This window comes from Capricornis sumatraensis, chromosome 5, assembly GCF_032405125.1.
Source record: "Capricornis sumatraensis isolate serow.1 chromosome 5, serow.2, whole genome shotgun sequence".
NCBI classification, from domain to species: Eukaryota; Metazoa; Chordata; class Mammalia; order Artiodactyla; family Bovidae; genus Capricornis; species Capricornis sumatraensis.
Window position 1 is genome coordinate 105,806,732 of NC_091073.1, and position 20,955 is coordinate 105,827,686.

The window sequence follows — 20,955 nt, forward strand, 5'->3', positions numbered from 1 at the left end:
GAAAGCCAAAGGGAAGGGAGCTGAATATGAAGAACCACATGGAAAAATGAGACTACCACCTGGAAACCTTACCTCATCCAGAAAAGCAGCCAATCAGGGCTCACAGGAGGAACAATTTGGGAAGAACCAAATTACTAGCTAGTGAGTTAATTCAAAGCTGAAGTTGATGGCTGGTTATCAACTGAAACCTCACTGTGTTTTGACCATTGGATTAGGACTGGAACAAGTTGTGGTCAGAACAGCACAGGCTCATTTTGGTTTTGTTTCTTTAAATAGCTATTTGGCTGTGCCAGGTCTTAGCTACAGCAAGTGGGATCTCCGATCTTAGTCGTGGCAGGCAGGATCTTTAGTTGCGGCATGTAGGATCTAACATGAAGGGAGCGAACCTGGGTCCCCTGCAGTGGGAGTGTGGAATCCTAGTCACTGGACCACCAAGGAAGTCGCTAGGTTCATTTTAAGAGGGGAAAAAAGGTCCATGTCCCTATTTCAATAGTTCATCCTTACAGTGAAACTCCTGGTGACTCAGGCAATAAAGAATCTGCCTGCAATGCAGGAGACACAGGTTGGAACCTTGGTCCAGCAAGATTCCCTAGAGAAGGAAATGGCAACCCACTCCAGTATTCTTACCTGGGTAATTTCATGGACAGAGGAGCCTGGTGGGCCCAGTCCATGGGGTTGCAAAGAGTTGGACATGACTTAGGGACTCAACAGTGAAATTTCTACCAAATCAGTCTCTTTAAGAGTGATTGAAAAGTGGCTTATGCTGGAGAATTTTTTTTTTAATTTTTATTTTTACTTTATTTTACTTTATAATATTGTATTGGTTTTGCCATACACTGACATGAATCCACCACGGGTGTACATGAGTTCCCAAACATGAACCCCTCTCCCACCTCCCACCCCATATCATCTCTCCGTGCACCAGCCCCAAGCATCCTGTATCCTGCATCAAACATAGACTGGCGATTCGTTTCTTACATGCTAGTATACATGTTTCAATGCCATTCTCCCAAATCATCCCACCCTCTCCCTCTCCCTCAGAGTCCAAAAGTCCGCTCTACACATCTGTGTCTCTTTTGCTGTCTTGCATACAGGGTCATCATTACCATTTTTCTAAATTCCATATATATGTGTTAGTATACTGTATTGGTGTTTTTCTTTCTGGCTTACTTCACTCTGTATAATCGGCTCCAGTTTCATCCATCTCATTAGAACTGATTCAAATGTGTTCTTTTTAACGGCTGAGTAATACTCCATTGTGTATATGTACCACAGTTTTCTTATCCATTCATCTGATGATGGACATCTAGGTTGTTTCCATGTCCTGGCTATTATAAACAGTGCTGCGATGAACCACTGGGGTACATGTGTCTCTTTCTATTCTGGTTTCCTTGGTGTGTATGCCCAGCAGTGGGATTGCTGGGTCATAAGGCAGTTCTATTTGCAATGTTTTTTTTGTTTGTTTGTTTTTTAAATGAGAAGAAAGTGATAGGTACAGGCTTCTGTAATAGGCTTTAATAAAAAACTGCCACATGACTCTTAGGAGAAGTCTACATCTTGGAATTTGACTGGGTAACTGGTATACACATCTACTACCTTTTGTACATCTACATAAAATTCAGGTCTAGTTATTGAGACATAAACCAAACACAGATTGCAGCTGTTACTTATGAAAAGGATGATGAACGGCCTGCTAAGTTTGTATTGGCTGGTACAAGTTTAATGGAAACATACCAACACTTGGTTGCACCCAGAACCAGGCTGATTATGCTCTGGGTACCCCTCATTGACTGGTCCAAGTCTGGTGTTCCTTCTACCAGCTTTGCATGGGGACTTCTGACTAATGAACCCCAAGCAATCACCAAAACGCCATAATTCTATTTCCTATTCCTGACTCTCATTTTACCCAAGGAGACACCATATTTCCATGACGACTATTGTTGACTGTCTATGCACTCTGTTACTCTCATCTCTTGTTTTGCTGTGTATTTTCTTCTGCCTGCTTGTCTTCACCTCATTTCTTCTTTACCATTTGTTTCCTCTGTGCTGCTCAGCTTTGATGTTAGCAGGTTCTAACAGTGGCTGGTCAATGGCTTTAAGTTCATCATGTGTTATCTTTCTGCTTTGGTTCTCAGCTGCTTTTATGGCTGTTCCCTGCTCAGTGTTTGTACTCTCTTCAAAGTTATCTCAGATCAAAGCTGCCATGTATCTTGTTGTAGACTGAAGTGCTTCTGTACGTACACAAAAATGTATATAAAGGCAATTACAAGTGTACAGGCACTAAAAAGTAGATACTCATGCAACTAGAAAACATAAACACGTGTACTCACAATTTTCCATCAGTCAGGTATGAGTTGGACATATTACAGAAGTCATAGTAGAGACAACAGGAAACAGTGTTCTCTTAATTGTCTTGTTCTAAGGTGGTGTATTGGGCTTCCCTGGTAGCTCAGAGGTTAAAGCATCTGCCTGCAATGTGGGAGACCTGGGTTCGATCCCTGGGTTGGGAAGATTCCCCTGGAGAAGGAAATGGCAACCCACTCCAGTATTCTGGCCTGGAGAATCCCATGGACGGAGAAGCCTGGTGGGCTACAGTCCACGGGGTCACAAAAGGTCAGACTCGACTGAGTGACTTCACTTTCATTTTCAAGGTAGTGTATCAAGGGCAAAGCAGGGATCTGAAGCTTAACATAAACTAGGAAACACCAACCACAGTTTGCCTTTTAATATCTGCCAGCCCGATAGCACTATATATGCCATCTTACTTGCAGCATGATTCCTAATACATTCGCATTATCAGTTTACTCCGTGGAAATACATGCAATTGTTTTTTTTTTGTTTGTTTTTTCTAAAGTTCACAGCACAAGATCTCTAAACAATAATCTAGAGACATTTACTTTAATCCAGAAGATTGCATCTACTTAAAAAGCCATATCAAACTGTGGTAAATTACCTATCCCTTCACTGTCATTTCCAACATCCCAAGCCTGGAAAACCCCATGGGCAAAGGAGCCTGGTAGGCTGCAGTCCATGGGGTCGCGAAGAGTCAGACATGACTGAGCGACTTCACTTTCACTTTTCACTTTCATGCACTGGAGAAGGAAATGGCAACCCACTCCAGTGTTCTTGCCTGGAGAATCCCAGGGACAGAGGAGCCTGGTGGGCTGCCGTCTACGGGGTCGCACAGAGTCGGACACGACTGAAGCGACTTAGCAGCAGCAGCAGCAAGCTGTTGAGGACATAATGAAGACAGTCTTTCAGTCAATCTGACACAGAAGACCACCATTTCAATTTCAGTTCACCCAAAACTGTATCTCCAATTGGCCATGTGGTTTTCCTTCATATACATACAACTACCAATACTATTTTTCAATAAGGATACCATTATCACAAGAGTATTTACCAGAAGGCTGGCGGTGTGATATACACACCAAGTATCTGAGAGATACCGCTCAGCTCAGCCACACAATGTGGGTACCATTTACCTGCCTTACATATAAGCAGCTGAGACCCAGTGAGACTGAGCAACTTGCCCAAGAGACACTGGCCAGGAGTGGAACTTATGTCTTTCTGACTCAAAACCATATCCTTCTATTACATCTTACTACTTACTTTTCATTTTACTAGTGATGGATCAGGGGAACAGGACTAATGAAGCCAGGAATCCGTTATACTTGACATGATTGCCTTAGATGATCTGTCCTCATGAGAATCCCAAGGAGATGATTAATGACAATCTACCAATACCCCCTGTGCCAAGAATGGTCAATAGCAGTCTCTATCTTCCAGGAGAATCAAATAAGAAGGGCACAACACAGGCAAAACTTGACTTAAAACCCTGCAATACCTGTAGTAGTGAATGTGGCATCTCCCCATGAAGAGCCTTAAAAATAAGGCAGAAATTCAAGCATCTTGGATTCTAAGTATAACGATACTTAAACAGCAGGGCTGATCTGGGGATAGGTGTCTGTGTGTGTTTTCCAACAATCTCATCATTGAACCCATTCATTCATTCCATGAAAAAGGGTAGGATAATAATCACTCAGTGCTACACTGTTCTCAGTGCTGAGGATCCAGGCAGAGTCCCATGCTAAATGAAGCTCATACTTTAATGGAGGACACAGACATACGTAAGAAGTGATGCTGTTATAAAGACTAGAAAGTGATGAGTGCTGTGAAAGATCTAGAGACTGGAGAAAGGGCTCAGCTGAGCTGGTTGTTTCACCCTCTTTTATTCAGTGCAAGAGAGGAGATGATGATGTGGCCCTGAAGTTAATACCTGGATACCCAGGGTACCCAATACCCTGGCACTGCCTGTTGGGTTTCAGTTTCTGACAACCCCCTGAAGCCACTTTCACTTGAGGAGTAACGATCAAAGCAACCAGTTTTTACTGAGCACATGTAACTGGCTGTGTCATTCATTGCTGCATACGCTTTATCTCACTGATAGTTCATGGCAATCATAGGCGGTAGGTATTATCCACACTTTAATGTGGTATATCTAGGCCTCCAACATGAAACTGAGGCCTAAAGAGGTTAAAACAATGAAGGACAACACACAACTAGAAAACCCCAAAGACTAGATTTGAAGCCGGGTCACTTGATTCCAAAGCCTGCATATCTTCTCAAACAAAGACCTCAGAGCTGACTTTGCCAATTCCTTGCATCTTTAAAACATCACCTTCTGCAATCTGTATCTGTCTGGCATATGAGGTAGGAAAAACAAAACCAAAAAAATCTAAAATACAGTCAATGTCACCTTGGGGTAACTGCTAATGTGAAAAACGCTTCAGCCAAGACTGGGGCCTCTCAGAAACAAGAGGGTTGGTTAGAGCCCAGTGCTCTGGGTCCTTCACACTGAGGGACACTGAAGGAAGAAAAAGATTTTCTGTACACCTGGGCATTGCCTGGATGATATGTAAATCCTATGCCAAATCACATGTAAATTATTTTTATTAAGTAACAGAACCATGCCAATGTCAAGTAAGAATTGAACTCGGCCACACAGGCTCATAAACCACCCCTCACCACATACACACAAATGCAGCTTCAATCTAAAAGTATCATTGCAAAAACAGAAAAGGGTCCACGTAAGACTCTGTGCTTCCATTGCAGGCAGCATGGGTTCGATCCCTGGTCAGGGAACTAAAATACCACATGATGCACAGTCAGTTTAGGCGCTCAGTCGTGTCCAACTCTTTGTGACCCCATGGACTGCAGCACTCCAGACCTCCCTGTCCATCACCAACTCCTGGTGCTTACTCAAACTCATTTCCATTGAGTCGGTGATGCCACCCAGCCATCTCATCCTCTGTCATCCCCTTCTCCTCCTGCCTTCAATTTTTCCCAGCATCAGGGGCTTTTCCAATGAATCAGCTCTTCATATCAGGTGGCCAAAGTATTAGAGCTTCAGCTTCAGTATCAGTCCTTCCAGTGAATATTCAGGACTGATCTCCTTTAGGATGGACTGGTTGCATCTCCTTGAGTCCAAGGGACTCTCAAGAGTCTTCTTCAACACCACAGTTCAAAAGCATCAATTCTTTGGCACTCAGCTTTCTTTACAGTTCAACTCTCACATCCATACATGACTACAGGAAAAACCACTGCTTTGACTAGATGGACCTTTGTTGGCAAAGTAATGTCTCTGCTTTTTAATATGCTGTCTAGGTTGGTCATAGCTTTTCTTCCAAGGAGTAACCATCTTTTAATTTCATGGCTGCAGTCACCATCTGCAGTGATTTTGTGTGTGGCCAAAAAAACAAAAATAAAGTATTACTGCAGAACAGATGACTACTATTCTCAGAGGCTCAAACTCTGAAAATAAGATGGACACACACACACACACACACACACACACACACACACACACACACACAGCTTAATGGAAGGTTAAAACAAACACAAAAGAATTACATAAAGATACATAAAAGTTATGAATGAAGCCCCAGGGTAGTGATTAAGTATCTGAGTTTTCTTTCCTTTACATGGGAGTAAACTGCCCCAATGACCATTCCAAAGGGTTGCTATTACTGACCAATATTGACAAGAGGAAAACTGCACTGCGTGGGTATTTCTCAAATAGTTTTCTACTGAATACTGAGATCCTACAAGATGATGACAGGTGTTCTGTGGGGAAAATAACGAGTTTTCAACAATCATCCCATCCCCCAAGCAAACATATAGGAAATCCTCCACACCACAGCCCTTCTTTGGAGAAGGAAATGGCAACCCCCTCTAGTATTCTTGCCTAGAAAACCCTATGGACAGAGGAGCATGGCGAGCTACAGTCCATGGGGTCACAAAAGAGTTGGACACAACTTAGTGACTAAACAAGTGCCCTTCTTAGAGTTTCAGAGTAAATATTTGATTGTTAAAGGTGTTTAAGCTTATTTGATTACAAGGTTCTTTTTTTTTTTATCACAAGGCTCTTTTAAGGAATGATATCCCATATTGCTTTTATAGGAGTTCAGTGCTCTCTAGAACATTTTAATTTTTTTTTTAAGCACACTGAACAAATAGCCAATGGTGCTGCTGATGCCAGGTCAGCTAGGAGAGTGACAGAACCCTGTAGCTTCCTGGGCTCCATATCTTATCACTCTCTCTAGTGCATAAAGTGGACGGGGTCTGTATTATATGCTCCTCAGGTATACAGAAAACACTCTATGCGAAATAATCACAGTGATAATGATAGTTGTAACAACAACAATGACTAACTTTTACTAAGGACCTGCTACATGCTGGTCTCAGTTCTGTGTGTGCACCTGGCTGACCTCGTGGAAACTGCCGATCATCTGGCCAGACACATATGGGCAACACCCCTTGCACCCACGGGAACACCCTGCCCTCTTCCTCCATTCACATCCCCTGACTCAGGGGTCAAAAGCAGAGAGTCCGTCTGAGCAAATGCTTTTTCAGAATTATTCTGGTTGATGGCTCTGTTCTCTCTGAGTCATCTGCATTCATGAGCTCCCCAGCATCCTCATGGTGGGAGGCATCTCTGGCAGAGAGTGGCGGCCTCAGAGGCTCCACGGAGATGGCATCTTTGCACCAGCACCCAAACAGCTTGCAAGGCTGGCTTGGGCTCCTGAGCTTCGCTGCCACATTCCCCGCTCTCTCTCTCTGTGAGCCCGCACCCGCCCAGCCAGGCCACCATCTGGAGGTACATAGCATCAGTCTGCTGTGTTGGATGACCAGAGGGGGCAAGCAGGCAGTCCCAGTGCAGTCTGAAGCTCCCGTCCATTGTGGGTGCTCTGGGGTGTCCACCCCCCAGACCCGAATGCACAGATGGTCAGAGGTCGTCAGCCACCTGTGCTGGGGACCAGCTCTCTCTTCTCGCTCCCAGCACACAGATGCACGCAAACCAGCATCTGCACATACTGCTGTCTGGTACCCACATCTTCCAGAAATGAAACAGACAGGACTGTCACCAGCTTTTTTCCTTTTTAAAGCAAAAAGCTGAAAGTTTTAGTACAGAGAGCTACTGCCCTCGTATTCTTGGGATCTTCCCAACCCAGGGATCAAACCCAGGTCTCCCACATTGCAGGTGGATTTGGTACTCTCTGAGCCACCAGGGAAGTCCCCGTTCTTCTTACATGTTTCTTTCAAAAACCCAGGGACATAGCCAGCATCCTCGTGAGCAGATGCCGTGGTGCCCAATGACAAGGATGAGGCTTCTGACCAAGAAGAAGATATGGCCTGTGAGATATAGTCCAGAAGGAGTTACTTTGGCTTATAGCAGTCAATTGGTTCCACCCACGACCTGGGGAGACTATGCGTACTACCCACAGCAGCAAAAGGACAGGGAAAGTATGAGACCCTCACTGTTGGGGCTAGGCAGATCCTTCTGAAGGGAAAGTATGAGACCCTCACTGTTGGGGCTAGGCAGATCCTCCTGAAGGGAAAGTGTGAGCCCCTCACTGTCGGGGCTAGGCAGAATCCTCCTGAACAGAAGGCCGTGCTGAAACCAAAGTCCAACCAAAGTACTGATTAGCTCATTCAACTAATGATACTGAAGTACAATCAGGGACAGGAGACAAAGAAGGAGGAGGTTAACCTTTATCAACTAATTTAATCCTCCCACCAATTCCGAGAAGCAAATGTAACCATCACTGTTTTACAGGGAGACCTGAGACACAGAGCAGCAGGACAGAGCCAGGATTTCTATCCAGAGCTACTTGTCTCTGCGTCCAAGTGGCTCCTCTCTCCCCACTCCCCCTCCTCCCCATCTCACCTGGCCTTCTTAATGCAATTCGTTCATTTCCTAAAACTATGTTTAGTGCCAAACAGTATCAAGGTCAGGTGTCACAGGTGGGGTTGGCCACTTTTGCCAAATGCAAACCACCAAACACACGAACAAAACAATAACAAAAGCAGAACAGTACCCATTAGCCTACCCACCAAAAGAAGGCAACACAAGCACGTTTAAAAATAGAGAAGATATATCTGGTAACAGCACTCTGAAGTCTGTCAGCTCCTTTTCCCTCTTACCCAACCTACGCAGTCTCCCTCACCTTTCTACCTTCTCTTTTCCCATAGTTCTTGGCTTCTGGCACCTACCTGTCTGTGTGCTCATGTTTCCAGAAAGCCACATACCTGTCAATTGAAATCCTCCAGCAAGCCCAATTTAAATGTACCTGTGCGAGGGCATCTGAGAGCCACATGCAGGCACCTGTGTGGCCAGGTAAGGTAATTCACTTTAACAGAATGAATACTGCCTTTACTTCCTAGGGCTGCCCTAGCCAAGTATCATACCCTGGGGAACTGAAAGCAATAGAAATGTGAATTCTCGCACAGCCTGACTCCGAGGTGTTAACAGGGTTGGCACCCTTCTGAGGCTGAATTTGTCCAGACCTCTCTCCTAGCTTCTGGTAATAGGTGCAGGCCTTGGCTTGCGGCTCTGTCACCCCAGTCTCTGCCTGCACCAGGACGTGGCTTTCTTCCCTGTCTACCCCTGAGTGCCCTCTCCTCTTTTGTAAGAGCGCTTGTCAAAATGGATGAGGTCCCACCCTACTGCAGTGTGACCTCATCTTAATTATATCTGCAGCAATCCTATTTCTGAATAAGTCATATCTGGGGGTCATGGGGGGTGAGGACCTCAGCATATTTGGGGGGTACACAATTGACCCCATAACTGCTACTGTACGCCAGACATGGGTTCCAGGCCACTTCATTTGGTCCTGATACTCAATGAAGTATATCAGTGGCTCCCTACCCACTGTGTGTGACAGAACATAACATCAGCTGTAGAGTTTATTTTTAAAATACTCATGTCTGGTCCCACTCTCCACAGATACTGATGTGGCAGGGAACCAACCATTTTACAAAGTAAAATTAAGAAATAAAGTTTCAAAAGGAATGACAATGCTTATCCAGGAATAAGAATCATTGGGGTCCATCTTAACAACAATACAATAACAGGAAATGGGAGCAAAAAGGAAGTGAAACGCTATGTCCAAAATTCACTCAGTACCTGGATGAAACAAAAGGTTTTCCAACCCAGGTCAGTTTCACTGAGAGCCCCCATCCTTTCCACCACCCAAGTGTGACCATGGTTGTCTGCTTCTCTACACAGTGATACAGGAAGTATTTTTAGGTGTAAAAATAAGTGTGCACAGCTATGTCCTCTGTGGATTCTTAGTGAAGGCATGAGTGTCTTTGGGATGAGGTATGTATTTGGCTGAACATCTTTGTATATCCGATCAGCCACACACCAGAATGACTTCTAGAGAGTGTCCCGACTGAGTCATGACGTTGTCACTTACAATTAACTGCCACCTGTCACTCTCAACTCAGTCTGAAGTTTCTAGTACAGGGTACTCATCTCATAAATATTTGTAGAACAAATGAATAAAGAAACATCCATTTAAGGAAATACCATGAAATAAAAGTGGTCCTTGCTGGAATTTTTTTTTTTTTTTTTTTTTTTAGTTTTTCACCTTATAATCATGATGGGAAATCATGATCCTTCTGCTCCAATTTCATTACTTCTGCATCCTTTTCTTCTCTCCAGATGAGAAAAAGAAGCCATTACTAGCTTGGGGACTGTTGCTGATTTGGGAACAACTTTAATCCCATTAAATATCTACTCACAGACATTCTACAGTATTAAATGTTGTCACTGGAGGAAATAAGAAAGGAAGAAGTTTAAAGGTAATTGGGTTCAGCCCTGAGATTCTGGAGCAAATGCTCCGACGACAGTCTTCATGTCCTAGGTCGTCTCTGCCTCACTTGCAATGTCCTCCAACATCAGGCCCCCAGGTCCATCCATGCATGGCAGAAGGAGGTCCGAATTTGCAGGATGGCTTTGGTTTTAAATAAGTTATGGCACCGTCCCCATAAGCTGGGGTGACAGTTTCAGGGGAGTCAGTTTCACACTCAAGTCCGTCCTGCTTTAGACAATAGGGCCAGGCTCCATCAGCACACAGCCATTTTTTACAACATGCACTCTGAGTTTCAGTGGAGAAAACATAGACAGACACCCCCAGCCATCCTGATTTCCATTCTTACCTAACACATGCCCTTTGCTGTGTTCATGGTGTCTCGTGACTGTCTCCTCCCTCGTACAAAGCATCTTCCTGCCTTTGAGTCTGCCCATGTTCCTCCCCCTGCCTGAAAAGTTCTCCTTCCCCACCCTACTTACGTAAGTCTAACCCATCTTTCAATACTGCCTTCAAGCCCCATTTCCATGAAGCCTCCTCTGTCTACTCAGCCCACACTGATTCCTCCTTTCTCTTAACTTCCACCCGTGGCATTTGCTTTGCTAAATTAGGGTATGGAGTGAAAAGCACCTCTTCAGTGATGGCTTCACTCCTCCTCCATGCTCTGCCTGGACTTTGTTTATAAGCCTGCAGGTAGCACCTGGTTATGGTAATTTGATACTAAACCTGACAGGTTGCCTTTCTTCAAAGGTGGTTCTTTAAAAGAAATGAGAATACATAATTTGCTTACACATGCTTTTATTTTTTTTCCTTTCAAAACTGTTGCTCAATTCTAAGAGAGCTACAAATAGAATATTCAAACTGGAGCCTCTCTTGGAGATCTCCTTGCCTAAACCCTTATCCAAAGCAGAGGTACACCCTACTATAGCATCCTTGAAAGATGGCCACTAACTTACTCATAAACACCCTCTTTGAGCCCATCTCTCCAGGCACCTGTGCTCTTGCTGGTTGTCCTAGCTCTGATTATTAAAGTTCTTCCTTCAGTTCAGTTCAGTTCAGTCGCTCAGTCATGTCCAACTCTTTGCGACCCCATGAATCGCAGCACGCCAGGCCTCCCTGTCCATCACCAACTCCCGGAGTTCACTCAGACTCACGTCCATCGAGTCCGTGATGCCATCCAGCCATCTCATCCTCGGTCGTCCCCTTCTCCTCCTGCCCCCAATCCCTCCCAGCATCAGTCTTTTCCAATGAGTCAACTCTTCACATGAGGTGGCCAAAGTACTGGAGTTTCAGCTTTAGCATCAGTCCTTCCAAAGAAATCCCAGGGTTGATCTCCTTCAGAATGGACTGGTTGGATCTCCATGCAGTCCAAGGGACTCTCAAGAGTGTTCTCCAACATCACAGTTCAAAAGCATCAATTCTTCGGCGCTCAGCCTTCTTCACAGTCCAACTCTCACATCCATACATGACCACTGGAAAAACCATACCCTTGACTAGATGGACCTTAGTCAGCAAAGTAATGTCTCTGCTTTTGAATATGCTATCTAGGTTGGTCATCACTTTTCTTCCAAGGAGTAAGCGTCTTTTAATTTCATGGCTGCATTCACCATCTACAGTGATTTTGGAGCCCCCAAAAATAAAGTCTGACACTGTTTCCACTGTTTCCCCATCTATTTCCCATGAAGTGATGGGACAAGATGCCATGATCTTCATTTTCTTAATGTTGAGCTTTAAAGCCAACTTTTTCACTCTCCTCTTTCACTTTCATCAAGAGGCTTTTTAGCTCCTCTTCACTTTCTGCCTTAAGGTGTTGTCATCTGCGTATCTGAGGTGATTGATATTTCTCTCAGCAATCTTGATTCCAGCTTGGGTTTCTTCTAGTCCAGCGTTTCTCATGATGTACTCTGCATAAAAGTTAAATAAGCAGGGTGACAATATACAGCCTTGACATACTCCTTTTCCTATTTGGAACCAGTCTGTTGTTCCATGTCCAGTTCTAACTGTTGCTTCCTGACCTGCATACAAGTTTCTCAAGAGGCAGGTCAGGTGGTCTGGTATTCCCATCTCTCTCAAAATTTTCCACAGTTTATTGTGATCCACACAGTCAATGGCTTTGGCATAGTCAATAAAGCAGAAATAGATGTTTTTCTGGAACTCTCTCGCTTTTTCCATGATCCAGCAGATGTTGGCAATTTGATCTCTGGTTCCTCTGCCTTTTCTAAAACCAGCTTGAACATCAGGAAGTTCACAGTTCACGTATTGCTGAAGCCTGGCTTGGAGAATTTTTTTTTTTATGCTTATTTGTTTTATTAAAGAATCACAGAGCTGATTCATGTCAATGTATGGCAAAAACCACTACAATATTGTAAAGTAATTAGCCTCCAATTAAAATAAATAAATTTTTAACAAGTAGTAAATACAGCAAAAAAAATCACACAGCACATGAGATATTAAATGCATAGTTTTACAATAATCTACTTTCATTATTTAATACCAACATATCTCCTACACAGGCAAACAGTTGACCTGAATTATGTGAAATAGATCAAGATGCCTACATCTTTTCAATCAAGACTAAATTTCATTTGTTACCTTACTCTCCTTAATTGTCCCTGAACAAGGGAAAAATGACTTTCTTGAGGTTAACAATAATTCAGTGTCCATCGTCCAATAATAATAAAAAAATCTAGTTATATCTATATCCCTTTCCTACTGAGCGATTGTTTTGGCAAATGATCATAGGTTTCTTGAGGAAGTCTGGGAAAGAATCTTATTTTATGTAATTGTGATGTTGCAAACATCTTCCTCAAACAGATGTGGCTTTGCATTCTGTCTGATAGCATGTACCTCTAAACTTATTCGGCTCTTGGAACTGAGTAGTTGGTAAAATTGACTATTTTGCAGCTCAGTTCAAGCCTCTGTCTTTTGCTAGACCTGAAGTTGTGTTTAATTTTAATTTCTTTCTTTTTTTTTTTTTGCAATCCAAGTTCCTTTTTTATTTTCTTTCATTTTTTTTTAATTTTTATTTTTACTTTATTTTACTTTACAATACTATATCAGTTTTGCCATACATTGACATGAATCCACCACGGGTGTACATGTGTTCCCAAACATGAACCCCCCTCCCACCTCCCTCCCCATAACATCTCTCTGGGTCATCACCATGCACCAGCCTGGCTTGGAGAATTTTGAGCATTACTTTACTAGCATGTGAAATGAGTGCAATTGTGTGGTAGTTGGAGCATTCTTTGGCATTGCCTTTCTTTGGGATTGGAATGAAAACTGACCTTTTCCAGTCCTGTGGCCACTGCTGAGGTTTCCAAATTTGCTGGCATATTGAGTGAAGCACTTTCACAGCATCATCTTTCAGGATTTGAAACAGCTCCACTGGAATTCCATCACCTCCACTAGCTTTGTTCGTAGTGATGCTTTCTAAGGCCCACTTGACTTCACATTCCAGGATGTCTGGCTCTAGATGAGTGATCACACCATCGTGACTATCTGGGTCATGAAGATCTTTTTTGTACAGTTCCTCTGTGTATTCTTGCCACCTCGTCTTAATATCTTCTGCTTCTGTTAGGTCCAGACCATTTCTGTCCTTTATCGAGCCCATCTTTGCATGAAATATTCCCTTGGTATCTCCAATTTTCTTGAAGAGATCTCTAGTCTTTCCCATTCTGTTGTTTTCCTCTATTTCTTTGCATTGATTGCTGAAGAAGGCTTTCTTATGTCTTCTTGCTATTCTTTGGAACTCTGCATTCAGATGCTTATATCTTTCCTTTTCTCCTTTGCTTTTCGCCTCTCTCCTTTTCACAGCTATTTGTAAGGCCTGCCCAGACAGCCATTTTGCTTTTTTGCATTCCTTTTCCATGGGGATGGTCTTCCTTATAATACAGTATTTGTCAAAGTTAAGTTTGTGGCCCATCTGTACCATAATTATTTGAGGTGCTTGTTGAAAATTGCAGGTTCTCAAGTCTAACTCCAGACATACTGAATCAGCATTTGGAATAAGGAATTTAAAAAGTAATCTACATTGTTAACAGGTTTTGCAGGTGATGTTTATTATACCAAAGTGTAAGATCCACTCTTAGAGTCAGTGGGTTCTATATCTAGAACTGAGGTCTACCTTTCTAACAGTGGAGAGCAAGACACTTCCCTTTTCTTCTCAATGTTCACTGCAGCACTCTTCACAATAGCCAAGACATGAAATCAGTGCAAATGTCCATTGACAGAGGAACAGATAAAGAAGATGCGGTGCTTATATACAATGGAATATTTGTTGTTGCTGTTTAGTTGCTAAGTCGTGTCTGACTCTTTGCAACCTCATGGACTGTAGCCCGGTAGGCTCCTCTGTCCATGGTATTTCCCTGGCAAAAATACTGGAGTAGGTTGCCATTTCCTTCTCCAGGGGATCTCCTCAATCCAGGGATTGAACCCAGGTCTGCTTAGCAGGTGGAATCTTTACCACTGAACCACCTGGGATGCCCCGACAATGGAATATTACTTAGCCATAAAAAAGAATGAAATAATGCCATTTGCAGCAACATGGATGAACTTAGAGATTATTACACTAAGTGAAGAAAGCCAGACAGAGAAAGACAAGTATCGTACAATATCACTTGTACATGTAATCTAGAGAAAATGATACAAGTGAACTTATTTACAAAACAAAAACAGACTCACAGGCTTCAAAAACAAACTCATGGTCACCAAAGGGAAAACATAGTCATGGAAATGAAGACCTTAAGCATCAAACCTTGCAACATGGAGATTTCATCTATTGGAAAAGACACCTGGAAAGCCCCCTCTCAGATCCCAACAGAAAGAGATGCACTTTGCATCTCTGGCAGGAAGTGACACTGCTTTACTATCACCATAAATAGGAAGAAAGATTTTTTTTTCTCTTTACCTGGCAACAGCTTAGCCAATGAAAAACCACTATACTTCAAACTGTCAGATTCCTTCAATGGGCTTTTTGTTTACAATAGCCCCTCCCAACTTCCCCATCTCTTCTATAGGAGAGTTTCCTCTCCTTCCTTCTACTACAAAGTTTCCTACACTGTCCGGGTCTTCTCTTTGTCAATGTCCTTCCTAAAACGTGATGCCAAAAGGAGGTGGAGAGAGCAAGCTAGAGAGAGCAAGCTCCAATGCTTTTATTATGAATACATATGGACAATTTTGATAGTGAGAAAACCAGTTTTGTTCCAAATGAGCCAGCAAGGTAGTATCATTCTGTAACTCTTTGTTAACAGACACATGATGCTGACTCTTCATAGTTGTTTTAATTTGGGTGCCTTTATGATTAGTTGTTCCTTTGTAAATTATCTGCTCTTCTCCTTTGTAGGTTTTAGTTTTTTTTCCTCTTTTAATTCATTACGTCTGTCTGGCAACTAAGCTGATTCAATGCATTATCTCACCTAATCCTCAAAACATTTCCCTTACTTTACAGGTAAAGAAACTGAGCCTTCAGAACATGAAATGAGGAAACACAGATCTTCAGCTTCCTCACCAACTTATGCCTTCATTTAATTAATGTTTTTGGGAGGAGAGATCTTTATCTTCCAGACACTTTGTAAAGTGAGCTAAGAGAGCCAAGTATTTGGGATGCAAGCATAAGGAAGGTTCAAAAGAACATTAGAAAGTCTCATAACTCCATTATTTACTTACATCTCCCTAAAATTTCCTTTTTTTATTACTTTCCTGGCCTAGAGGTAATAGTGACCAAGTTATAATCAATTAGTGCTATTTACTGAAACAGGTTAAGGAGGATGTAGGTACCTGTTCATATTTTTGTCAAGAGAGGTAACGTATGGCTGACCCTAAAAGACCATCAGAAAAAGATCAAAGAGTAATCTAGAAATAAGGCAGAACCCCATAAAATTACAGTCTATTAGTTGGCAGCAACATCAGTAGATAACAGTTCAAAAGTACACATGCAGGAAGAATGGCTTTCATTTTTTCCATTTTCCATTATCAAGACCAGTATTTACGCAATTAACTAAGATCCAAATGCTAATTCATCATTTATAGCAGTTTAGTCCAAACAGCTGAGCTTCTCTTGGTTTTGGTTAATTTAATCGAGTTCCACGCAATTATACTTTAATTGAAAATGCATATGCATAAAGTTGAAATGATGTTTAAATCAACTGAATTTACAACTACATAAAAAAATGCAAACAACAAAGTACAGATCTGAGTTGGAAACAAAATTAATTTAATCCTTCTCCATTTTTCTACTTTGAAGATGACCAACACCCAAAGGTCGGGCATTCTCAGCGTCACACAGCCAGTGGTAACACTGAGACTCAAATCCAGGTTTCCTGACTTTGGACTGATAGCCTGTACAGCTGGGTCTTTAACTGATAATTAACTGTTCCACCCTCACTCAAACAAACCTTGGTCCTCCAAACTCTCATAAAGTTTTTCAAACAAAACCTATAAACTAGGTATAAAAACAGCTAATGTAATTTTAAAGATCTTTGTTCCCCAGCTTTGTGATTCCAGGCAGCCTAATAAAAGTCCCTGAGGTCTATATTCTTCCAGAAACTTTGGCAGAAACTCAATTTCTTCCTTCTTCATTATTCACAGAAACATAGTCATTCGCAATTTCTAGGTTCTACATATTGCCCCAATCTTTCTTTCACATAATAAACAAGCATAATCAAAAAGAAAAAAAATATTATTAGGTCAATTATGATGCCAATTTCCTCCAAATAAGAAATAATACATCTTTTCTTTCTTTCTTTCTTTTTTACTACTCTAAGTTTCCTATTACTTTCTTTTTGGAACCGTCATTTGAAACCACACAAAAATTTTAAGTTCACTTTCTCAATACTAAAATTTTAGTTTCTCCCAACTTACTGCCTGGCAACCATGCTCTTTTCACAGAACATAAAGAGGATTTAACATTCAAACACTTAAAAGCCACATATACTCTTAATGTAACTGACTGTCATTCACATATATATTAATAGTTCCTAGAATGTCATAATATGGAGCCTAGTCTTAATTATTTGTGAGCCTGCACCCACCACCAGACCAAGGTCTGCACTCATCTCCAGCTTTGCCCAAGAGTAGTGCCCTCCACCACACATGCTCCCCTACAAAGGAGAGCCCCCTCCCACAGAGACCCTTCCTCCACACACAGGCCTCTCCCCACAAGACACCCCACCCCCAGACACGAACAAATACCCACCCCGGGTATCATCACAAAGTAGCACCTTACTCCATGGTTCCACCTGCAGAGTCAAGAAAAACACCTAAAACCATTCAAATGAGCCCTTAAATGCCATGCTAATTTGATAAACCCTGCCGGCTGTCTCACAGGGACGGGCTCTTTCAAACCTCTCCTTGGAAATTCAGGCGAGGTGACCCCAGCTGCCTCCAGATTCAATTACCCACAAGGCTCCCTCACAAAAGCCAGACCACAGGGGAGCCGGGCGCACACTCACTGCAAATCTGACTTGGCAGCTCTCCTCCCCAAGGTAGCACAGGTCTCCCGAGACGTTGGTCTCCAGCCACAGGTGCTCCCCGTTCACGGCATTTTCCTGGAGAGAAAAGACAAACCTGACTTCAATTTTCCTTTCAGGCATAAGTGGGGGCGGCGGGGTGTGGTGGGGAGAATGGATCTCAAATTTAGATTTTTGGAAGAACACTAGTGAATCCCAGCAGTCTAAAGACTTTTTATTTCACTCCTGACAATACTGCTGGAGTTGGTCCTAGTGACATTCTAGAAATGGAAAAGGTGTTTGAAAAAATTTTGAGCGATAATGAAGATGTTAGCTCCAAAGATGCTTTAACAATGCCGGTGGTCATCTTTGAAATATATAGTAAATAAAGGGGAAAAACCCTCAAGTTATTCAACCTAAAGCCTTATTCATCCAGGCCCACTGCAGAGTCCACAACAACTGAAACCAAAATTCTATTAAAAGTTGATTCTTTTTAACAAGTTAGCTATGGAGGGTAGTATTATTAAAGTATTTTAAAGACTTCTTGAAAACACATTTATATTATTAATGGGTAAATTATGCTTCTAAACCAGAAGCTTCTTAAAAGTTAGTTTTAAGTCACTGTATAGATAAAGCATAACAAATTTCTACCAATTTAAACCTATTACCAGTTCAATAGAGCCTTCACCCAATTCTAAGTCCTCCAAGTTGAATGATTTCCTTGCTTCTAAAAATATTTTCATACTTCCAGTAGCAGAGAATAGGTGCAGGTTTGGAACCCTATGGGCTTCCCTTGTGGCTCTGCTGGTAAAGAATCCGTCCACAATACAGGAGACCTGGGTTCAATCCCTGGGTTGGGAAGATCCCTTGGAGAAGGGAAAGGCTCCCCAATCCAATATTGTGGCCTGGAGAATTCCATGGACTGTGTAGTCCATGGTGTCACAAAGAATCAGACATGATTGGGCAACTTTCACTTCACTTCACTTGAAACCCTAAAAGTTCTCAGTGATGGATGAAAACAATATAAAAAATTAATTAAAAGGAAATGCTCTGCCAGTTATCCTAAATAAATCAAGCTCAACAAACAAATATTCTACAACTGGGAATTTAGTATCCAGCTGTAACTTATAATCATCTGTAGAATTTCTTTCCATTGTTTTATTCTTCAATTCATTTAGCAAGCATTTTTCCATATCCCTGGTGCCAGGCACTGGGTTGTATGCCAAGTCGCATCAGTCATATCTGAGTCTTTGCAATCCCATGGACTGTAGCCCACCAGGCTCCTCTAGGATTCTCCAGGCAAGAATACTGGAGTGGGTTTGCCATTTCCTTCTCCAGGGCATCTTCCCAATCCAAGGATTGAACTCGCATCTCTTATGTCTCCTGCATTGGCAGGCGGCTTCTTTACCACTCACACCACCTGGGAAGCCCAGGCACAGAGTTAGGGTATAGTAAAACCTACCAATGAACGTGGAAACTAAACAAATAATTATAGCAGCAAATACTAGGAATACTTACTACAGCAGAAATCCCACCAACTCTTAAAAAGTGAAGTATAAAATGTTGCAGTGGGGGAAAGGTCAAAAATCCTTGATAATACCAATCTAGGCAGGCCAGCAATTAAGTCCTGGTAGGTCAAGGAAGCTGGGTAGGAGCAGGCAAGACCTGGGAGTCAGAGATGTAAGAGACATCAGTAACTCACCGGGCTGGGAGGCTTCATTCACGCTAGGCCAGTTGGTGTGTTCCTGCACTAAAGACCGCCCCGACCCCTGCAAGCACTCAGGGGCTTGCTGATCACTATCCATGCACAGCAAGGACTGCTACTGCTAAGATGAACTAGCTTCACTCCTAAGTGGGGAACCTGATTAGAAAGCCCAACCCTTGTAAGAGAAAAAGGAAAGAAAAAGGTGCTGGGTCAAACACGCTACTTCTCAAATCTGATTGCTCATTAAAATGACCTGATGAGCTTTGACGAATACCTGGCTATCATCCCACCCCCAGAGAGTCTGCTTTCACTAGTCTGAAGTTTTTAGCAAATACTTGCAGTTGTAAGAATGGGAACACCATTTACTAAGCAGGAAGGGAGAAGACTAGAGTAAGAGCAGATGTAGGGAGGGAGAGTTCAGGTTCTCCTGTTATTCTACTTTCAACTGTGTTATAATTAACATTCAATATGTTGGTTTCAGGTGTATAATATAGTGTTTGATATTTTAATACATTATGAAATGATCACTGCAATAAGAGTTCAGTTTTGAGGATGTGGAATTCTGAGATGCTTTTCAGACCTTCAAGTGAAGATGTTGAGAAGGCTGTTTTTTATAAGTCTGAAGTTCAAAGAAGAGGTTTGTACTGTATGAATAATTTGGGAGGCAACCGTTAACTGATCTAGAGCCAAGAATGGAAAACCCTACGGACGGAATGTGGATGGAAAGCTCTGATTTCTGAACCGTGGAACGTTCCAACATTTAAGAGTTTGAGAACATAGGAAAGATCCAGCAAAGGAGACTGGGATGGAGTGGCCATTGAAATACAAGGAAAAAAAAAAAAAAGAGAGAGAGTAACGTTTCCAGGAAGAAAGTGCCCCTAGAAGGTCTGCGTCAAAAGCTGAAGGCTGAGAACTGGCCATTGGGTTTCTCCACGTGAACATGTTAAGTCACTGATGATCTTGACAAAAGTAGTGACAGTGAACGAGAAGGAAGAAAGCCGGACGGAATTGGGTTCGGGAAATAATGGTACTGACTTTAGCTTCAAAATGTATATGAGACCCAATTAATGCTCACCAGCTCTACTGTTACCACCTGATCCTCCACCCCCCTGGCTTGGAACATTCCCGACAGCCCCCTGCCTGGTGTCCCCGCCCCGCTCATCTCTTCCTTTCCCTGTCCAGTTACCTCATCTCTCTCTTTCCCTCTCGGTCGCTGACATGCAGTCACACTGGTCTCCTCCTATTTCCCAAGGAGACTAAGCAGCCTCTCACCCCAGGTCCACTGAATGTGGTGCTTTCTTAACTAAAAATTGTTTCACTGTATATTGTCTACTCCATTCTGACTTACGTGGTTAATTTCTATTTACCCTTTGGTCACCAAATCGAGCGTTACTTTCTCAAGCCAACACTGACTCTCAAATTGAAGTCATTTTGTTAGCTGCTCTCATAAAACTATGTTTATCTCCCATCATTTATTCCAGATGGCAATTATTCATTCATCGGCATGACTATTTGATTTAAGTTTCCTTCTTATGCTAGATTCTAACCTTAATATGGACACTAACTGTCCAGCACTTGGCACCTTGCAAACAGCAGATGATGAATACATTTAGGGAACTGAAAAGAGGAGACCAAGAATCAATGA

The 20,955-nt window shown here is 42.5% G+C and overlaps 1 protein-coding gene across 2 annotated transcripts in view; it reads right to left on the reverse strand.

The window, feature by feature from the left end:
• The window catches only part of DGKI (diacylglycerol kinase iota), a 504,155-nt gene that overhangs the window by 290,938 nt on the left and 192,262 nt on the right, over positions 1 to 20,955 (reverse strand). For both annotated transcript variants that reach the window (XM_068972548.1, XM_068972547.1), the window contains exon 3: positions 17,609 to 17,704. In XM_068972548.1, coding sequence (XP_068828649.1) covers positions 17,609 to 17,704 — 96 coding nt within the window. The remainder of the gene's footprint in view (positions 1 to 17,608; positions 17,705 to 20,955) is intronic.